Source organism: Octopus bimaculoides, chromosome 29 (genome assembly GCF_046866305.1).
Source record: "Octopus bimaculoides isolate indiv1 chromosome 29, ASM4686630v1, whole genome shotgun sequence".
In the NCBI taxonomy this organism is placed as follows: Eukaryota; Metazoa; Mollusca; class Cephalopoda; order Octopoda; family Octopodidae; genus Octopus; species Octopus bimaculoides.
The window spans coordinates 4,625,879-4,634,039 of record NC_142956.1 but is presented as its reverse complement, the minus strand read 5'-3'; the positions used below and the strand labels follow the sequence as shown (position 1 = coordinate 4,634,039).

Genomic DNA, 8,161 nt, shown 5'->3' with positions numbered 1-8,161 from the left:
AGTTTTACGCTAGGAACGGATATTTGATGAAAGACAAAGTTTTGTTCAAGTGGGGGTCGATTCAGTTGAGAAGTGAAAAAGAAACAAAAGGAAGATTTCTCGGGAATTGGATGGGAAATTATCATCCAAATCAAACAGTTAGAAATAATTACGAGTTAATATCGAACGCAAAGAGGTAGAAATAGTTATGGGATTTATACACCACCAGAATGGACAGATACCGACTAACTATGTCGGAAACATGACGTAAACGACTCTATTGTTCATATATGTGATATAAAATAGAAATAAAGAATTAACGACGCTATTGTTCATTTGTTAGGATATAAAATATTAAGTAAACGCTAGCCCTTATCTGCATGTAACATCAGGTCAGTATTGAACTTATGTTGCTTACCTCTGCACCTTCCGGGAACGCCAGTCCATCCTTTACAACATCTGGTACAGGTTGTCTTATATCTCATGTATCTCAAACTGTTTAGAGAAAGAATAATGGAATAGCAGAATATATAAACAGAACACCATGATAATAGTTTCAGGCAATGACACACAAACACACATACACACACGCAAGCACTCACACTTACATATACACATATATATATAGAGAGATACATACATAGAGTCACATATATAGACACATACCCACACACATGCAAGCACAGACACACACATACAGAATCACGCGCACACACATACACATGCAAGCACACATACATTCATAGACACATACTGACGCATACAGACACACATACATTCTTGTCTCATAGCAATTAAGGTAACAACATGATGACGTAATCTTGATGAATACAAAGTTGGTTGAAAAACTCAAGTCTTGTCAAATTTTCTTAGTGTTTTAATACGCAGACAGGCTGCGCCTTGTGATCTTCAATAAAACACTTCATTTGAAGTTGGCCCAGTCCATTCGGCTGCAAATGGGTAATTGATACATGTGTATGCATATACAAGCATTTTTGTATGTACATTTAAGTGTACGCATATGTATTTTTGTATATTTATGTATATGTATGTATATGTAAAAGTATGTATACATATGTATTTATATTTATATTTTAACCTTGTGTACTTTATAAAATCTCTGACAAAGCCTAGAGAAACAACCAGTTTCATCTACTTATTACTTCAGTCTACAGGAGTGATAAAGGTAGAACGAGGTATTTGCCTTTTGGCTGAAACAGCTGTAAGATATTATCCCAATTTCTATTACTATATGTTATATTTTTAAAATCACTGATATTTTATATTTTGCATTTTATATATTATATAGGTAGGACATAATATGTCATATACGTATATTGTTATAATTGTCCTTTTAGTAAATAAATTCACATAATATAATGTCTATAAGTTGATGAATACCACCTATTAATCCCCTCCATTTTCTTATTGCTCGATAAATTAATCGTAAAATAACTTTTTACCCGCACCCATTTCTTACACTTCGTAATGTATTTGTCATGTAATAATAAAAAAAACACTTGTGTAATAATAATTGGGTATTCTACCAGCAGTATATTGGATAGGTATTATCCCTTTGTGGGTTGGATTCACAACCTCTGACTTTCTTGGATTTATATATATATCGTTAGCCTGTCATGCTAATGATTCTTCCAGTCCACCCCCTTAAGAAATGTCACAAACCTATATTTAATTCGTGACCTTATATGGACTAAAAAGACTAAAAAGAAGAAATATATATATATATATATATATATATATATATATATATATATATATATATATATATATATATATATATATATATATATATACATATATATATATACATATATATATGTGTGTGTATGTATGTATGTATGTATGTATGTATATATAAGTATATATATATATATATATATATATATATATATATATATATATATGTGTGTGTGTGTGTGTGTGTGTGTGTGTGTGTGTGTGTGTGTGTGTGTGTGTATAAAATATATACTTTTAGGGAAAATAACCAAGTTTCAAGAACTAATCGATGAAAATCCAATATCACATATAGAAAAATTAACAATTAAAAGCACAATAAATGAGTATAATATAAATTGATTTTAATTGAGTTTTTACCTGTAATTTTGGATTTTGTCCCTAATATTGTTATATATATATATATATATATATATATATATATATATATATATATATATATATATATATATATAAATTCCAAAATGGTGGAAAGAGACAAAAATGCCGTTATCTTAGACATTTTGTTATTATGGATACCGTTATATCGAAAGTTTATTCTGTATAGAAAGATATAAAAACTATAAAGTGTGGCTTCGTATTTACCTGTATTTTGTACATCTTCTTAAAAACCAGCACCAGGTTCTTCGAGAATGTTTGTAGGACTTGGTTTTATAACATCCCACTCGACACGTTCTCCTGGAAACAAAAATACGGAATATATAAAAACAGAACACACACACATACACACACACACTAGAACGCACATATACGTACATATATACATACTTATATACATACATCATACATGCATATAAACATGTAGGTATATATGCGTGTATACATCGATACAATATACAAATACTGAATCGCTGTCCCGTCTCTCGTTTTGAATGGAACCAGTTTGCCGTTTTAAGATAATGTGAGGCCCAGGTGTGACGCAATACATGAGCCTTGCTGGAAGGAGACGAACGAGAGCGATCATGTGAGCGGAGTCATGATCAGTGTGGGGCTCTTTTGTTTCGGGGCTAGTGCTCTTGACGGATGCTGTGGCCGCATAAGTTGAGGGAATTTGCCGTTAGGTTCGTCAGGGTTTAGGCGAATTGGACTTTTACAGACATATTCTGCCTAAAATGTATCGGCAATACACAAGAATAAGGGAAGAAGGTTAACTATGCTTCTGTCCCCGATTTTGTCCCCATACCAGAGATCTCAAACTCTTTTGGCGATGCTATCAATAGACTGAAAACAGGACGTTCTTCGGAGATATTGATAAGAATTAAAACTTAGGGTGACAACACCTGCTGAACCGTAAAGAGAGAAATAAGGACTTCAGGTGTATAATGAACAGCGAAAGTAAAAGTATCATGAGATTAAGTAAAACAAAAAAACGAAGACTCCTAAACAGATATTCCATTTGAATAGAGGATAGGTGGAGTGGTTTATTCAGAGATGGAAGGGAAAAGCTCATCAGGTCAGCAACAAATTAAGCACGGGAACATATCTCGCAAGGTAGAAATTGCCAATACTGCTGACGGACGTAGTAGGTTCTGGAATTGCGATCAATACTTCATATCTCACCTGGAAGGCTACGTCGCTTGCTGTTCAGGAATGGGAGACAACTGTTAAATACTTGATCAACAAAAGAGATGAGAAAAATTATCCCTAAACTTCCACGCTATGACAGGAAATGTTTATTGTATTTAATAGACAGGGTGGACGCTATCACCCGTATCATCAATAGCTGTGAGAAAACATCCGTAAGATATTTCATCCCCATGCGGCATGATATTGTGGCTAAAATAAACTTTAATGCCATACGCAGGGAAGTCTTCTCTGATAGCCATACTAAAGGCACAAAAGAAGTAAGTTCCATCAAGAATACCGGCGGAACTTTCCATTGGAAACGGAAACCTCGATTAAACACAACAGGCCAAATATTGTTCCAGGGGATCGGAAACAAACGCCATGCACTTTGTAGAGATTAGCTGCGTGGTATATTTAATCATATATTCAGGAAAAGGAGATCCATGAAAGAATAACGAAAACCATGCAGTTATAATATACAGAATATAGATTCTCATTTGTAACTATTATCAGAGATGCACTGAGCTAAGTAAAGACAGATCTGCATTAAAACAACAAACGCAGAGGTTTTTCTAACGACAATGTCTGTTTGGATGGCACACTTAACCTGCTACTCAATTTGATATCACCACAAGGTACCATGAGTTCATTCTGTTGTAAGAGTTAAAGTCAGGTCCTCTTCCTTCCTTTTTTCCCCACCAATCACTGAATCTCTGTAAGGCATTATGGTCTATAACCCTCTATATTTACAACGCAAAATCCTCACCAGATCATAAACTTGATTCAAATTTTTGATAACAAAATAGAAACATCCCACTGAGATACCCAAGGGTGGAGTGAAACAGTAACTTACCGAGTTCTCCAGACAGTAAGACTTTCTCCTGTAGTTGAATTACCAGAGTCATTATCGACCACCGTTTCATTATTCACCGAGGGATCTTCAGTCACTGACTCATATTCACCATCGGAATATGCATCATTTGATAATGCTCCATTGTCGGGCGGTCCGTCAGCCTCTTCTTCAGTACTCACTGACGGTACTTCAGTCGACTGCTGTCCTTCAGTTACCCAAACACCAGCAACGAGAACAAATAAGAAAAGGACGAGATTCTTCATGGCTGTTATTTTCCTTCTATTCGGTGTTTCTCCTCTCCACGATCACACGAACAGTTTGTATTAACAGAGCGGATAGAGTTGATTAATACAGAACACAGAATAAACGTCTAAATTTTCTTGTTGGATTTGACTTGTGGTGGTTCCTCCAATACAAAAAAGTCTTCAAACACAGTAGTGCGGGTGTCAGCAGCTGAATCCCGTTACACAATCGGCCTGGCTCTGTCACTTCTCTACTAAACGCTCACATTTATAACAAACCCATCACAATCTCTGCTGCAAATTGATTGGCCGAAAACAAGTTTTGATATCATCGAAATCCGGGAAGTTAAAACAAAGACAACAAAAGACACTCCCTGCACTCCCTGTCCAACCAGCAGAACCATCAGACTACCTCAAAGTCAGATAAATGACGAAACGTGAGAACTGAAACTCCCATAAGTAAAACAACACAAACAGGAATATGAGCAAATCCCACAACTGTAAGAGTATGGGCACCCACAAGCACACACATATATGTATGTATGCATGTGTGTATGTATGTATTATATATATATATATATATATATATATATATATATATATATATGTGTGTATATATATATATATATATATATATATATATATGTGTGTGTGTGTGTGTGTGTGTGTGTGTGTGTGTGTGTGTGTGTGTGTGTGTGTGTGTGTGTGAACATACATATATGCAAATAAATGTGTGTGCGTGTGTATGTGAGTGCGTTTCTGTATAAACATACCTATCTTTTTTCTCGATTTGAAACAAAAACATGTTCTATGTCTTTTCAATTCTATAACAATGACTGTTTAAAAACATGCGTCGATATGTGTGTGTCGATATATATATATATATATATATATATATATATATATATATATATATATATATATATATATATATATATATATATATATATATATATATATATGTTTGTGTGTGTGTGTGTGTGTGTGTATGTATGGATGTATGTATAATAGCTTAAAAGCTGCCGGCCTTTAAACTAGCTCGTGTGCAGGGCTCTTCATTGGGTCTTGGGCCCAACAATGAAACTTTATGCATTGAGTACATATTACACAACAGATTTTGTGAAGTAGTCGTTTGTATATATACTAGCTTAAAAGCATTCAACTACTTCATCGTATATCTACTGCATAAATCTCTCTGAGAGATTTAGAAATGTATTATTTCTAAAACAGTTTTGTCGTCCCATTCGGGGTCAGTACAAATAGTTTGTTTCCTTCACCTACCCGTGAACAACAAACTTGCAGCTGGCCGCAGGCAACATTAAACTTACCTTTTAAAAGTTCAACGATAATTCTTCAGCCGCCACTAAATTTAAAGACAATTTGATGCACATAAGCCCTTACTTTTCGTACACAGAATTATTTGTTGTAGCAGGTACTTATCTAAACTCCTGCTCGTAATCTGAAGGAAAATTGCATCACTATCGCTAAACGCTATTTTCAAGTGCGATGTCTATGTTTTGGAATTGCTCTAAATGTATTTGACTATAAAGATATTTGAAATTTAGTTATTTTAGTACTTTTTAGGGTAATAATAAAATTAGTCGAATTTTTTTTTCAGGCAGCCGTAGTGCCCTAAGTTTCCATAGCTCCGACGGCATGAAAATACGTCTGACAAATTTTATTAATATCTGAAAAATACTAAGTTTCCAACGTTTTTATGGTAGAGAGTTATGAGAGGTAATATTGTATGAGAAAGTGAGTTCAATACGCATTTAACGTGATATCATTAAATTACTTGATACATTTATAATATATAGAGAAAGATTTTTTCAAAATGTTTATTGTGAAAATCACTTTTGGAAATAGTTATAATATTTAGAGAAATATTTTTTCAAAATGTTAGGATTACGAAAAAACCCAGAATGACGAATAGTAGAAGAGTCATTGAAGAGTGAGAGAGAGGTAAGGCATGAGGAATAGTAGAAGTGCTATTGAATAGTGAGAAAGGGGGTCGGAGGAGTAAAGTTGAAAAAGTGTAACACACTGACATTCACATTTATCAATATAGATATGTGTATGTGTGTGTATGCATATCTATGTATACATACAATAACCTATAACACATTTAAAATGAGGTTGAATCTTGCCTGCTTGCTTGCAATGTTACCCAGCCAATGTTACCCAGCATAATGGCAAAATACTATGAATTAAGATTTCCCTGAAATGTGAATAGGAACGGAATAAAACAAATTTCGCGTAAATACGTAAATCGAACAACTGGTTGTTGATATATTAGTGGTTTTCAGGGTATAAATACCCAAAATGGTGCATAGTGGGAAAATACTCCGAAAATAACTTAACAGTGAAAAAGAAGAAACTCTAAACTCTCGATTAGACACAGTGACTTGACAGCGAAAAACTACGGGCTGTTTTTTACAGTAAATGTGTCTATTATCACTTTTGTTAAACATATTTTAAGCATTTAGAAATATTCTTAAACAGACAATATTTTCATGTTCTTTTAGATTATTTTCAAGAGAATACTATTAGAAAAATATTTTGGCATATTTGAAAAATATTTTAAAGTGAAAATAACTTCAAAAAAAAAAGTAAATATTTCGTCAAAGATCTGTTCGTAACCTCGGTGTGAAATGACTTTTCCATATGTTTCTTTTTAGTGCATTCAATGTATCTCACCTCCATAGATTTGGTTGCTATTTCTAGGACTCCCTGCTACCATGTAAGAGCTATTTGCGATAAAGGACTCGAAATACCAGTCACGTGGTTGCAGGAGGTGCAATAAATAGCAACCAAACCGTACCTTTTCAGGGGAAAGGAGCCATTTACGCGTATTTCGATGTCACATTCGTTGAAAGCATGCAAAAAAAACCTACGAAAGAAAAAAAAAACAAGAAACAAAACTCCGTTGCTGGAAAACGCAGACCTTCCCAACGGGTCACGGGTAGTCTAGTATATAATATGAGTATATACGTACAAACACGCATATATATGCATATATATATATATACATACAGATATAGATAGATACAGATATGGAGATGCATACATATGTATATATATATTTGTAGGCGGTTGTGTGGCTATGTGACAGGAAGAAGCTTACTTCACAACCACATGGTACCAGGTTCACTTCCTTCGAGCATTACCTTGTACATGTGCTTCAACTGGGTTGTCCGGAAAGTTCGTGTCGATTTATAGAAGCTTACCTTTCGACTTATTTGCCATGAAACCACCTCAATTCTGGGAAGAGGGTATTTTCAAGTTAAATGAAAGATGGAGACGCATTGTGCAACAAAAGGTTCATATTTGGTTGATTAAAAATGTAATGGCAACTATTTATTGACCTTTTTCTTTCCTTTAAAAATCGGCACGAACTTTCCGGAGAACCCAATAAAAAATAGAACTGTGATTATGTATATCAAGAAAAAACTCGAAACAATTTGTTGGCCTTTTATGGTCTTTTATAATTATTCACGTTATATAATATCATGTTATGTTATATATCATATTCATAGTATTTAATGTACTATTGTATATTACTAAATTATTGGATCGTCAATTGAAGATCTCTATATATAATTCATCTTTATATATATATATATATATATATATATATATATATATATATATATATATATATATATAACAATCTATCTTGCTTTATTCAAATACACTTTCTTTCTCCCCTTTGACAAAAAATATTTCTCTACGCTTTCCCTCCAAATTATCTTTTCTTCACACACCA

At 33.6% G+C, this 8,161-nt stretch overlaps 1 protein-coding gene across 1 annotated transcript in view; it reads right to left on the bottom strand.

The window, feature by feature from the left end:
- The window catches only part of LOC106873015 (uncharacterized), a 16,882-nt gene extending 12,242 nt beyond the window's left edge, over positions 1–4,640 (bottom strand). Inside the window, exons 1-3 of the mRNA XM_089345569.1 lie at positions 4,154–4,640; positions 2,320–2,412; positions 398–474 (exon numbers count right to left, since the gene is read on the bottom strand). Of these exons, the coding sequence (XP_089201695.1) occupies positions 398–474; positions 2,320–2,412; positions 4,154–4,416 (433 nt within the window). The 5' untranslated portion in view covers positions 4,417–4,640. The remainder of the gene's footprint in view (positions 1–397; positions 475–2,319; positions 2,413–4,153) is intronic.
- Positions 4,641–8,161: the final 3,521 nt, after the last annotated feature.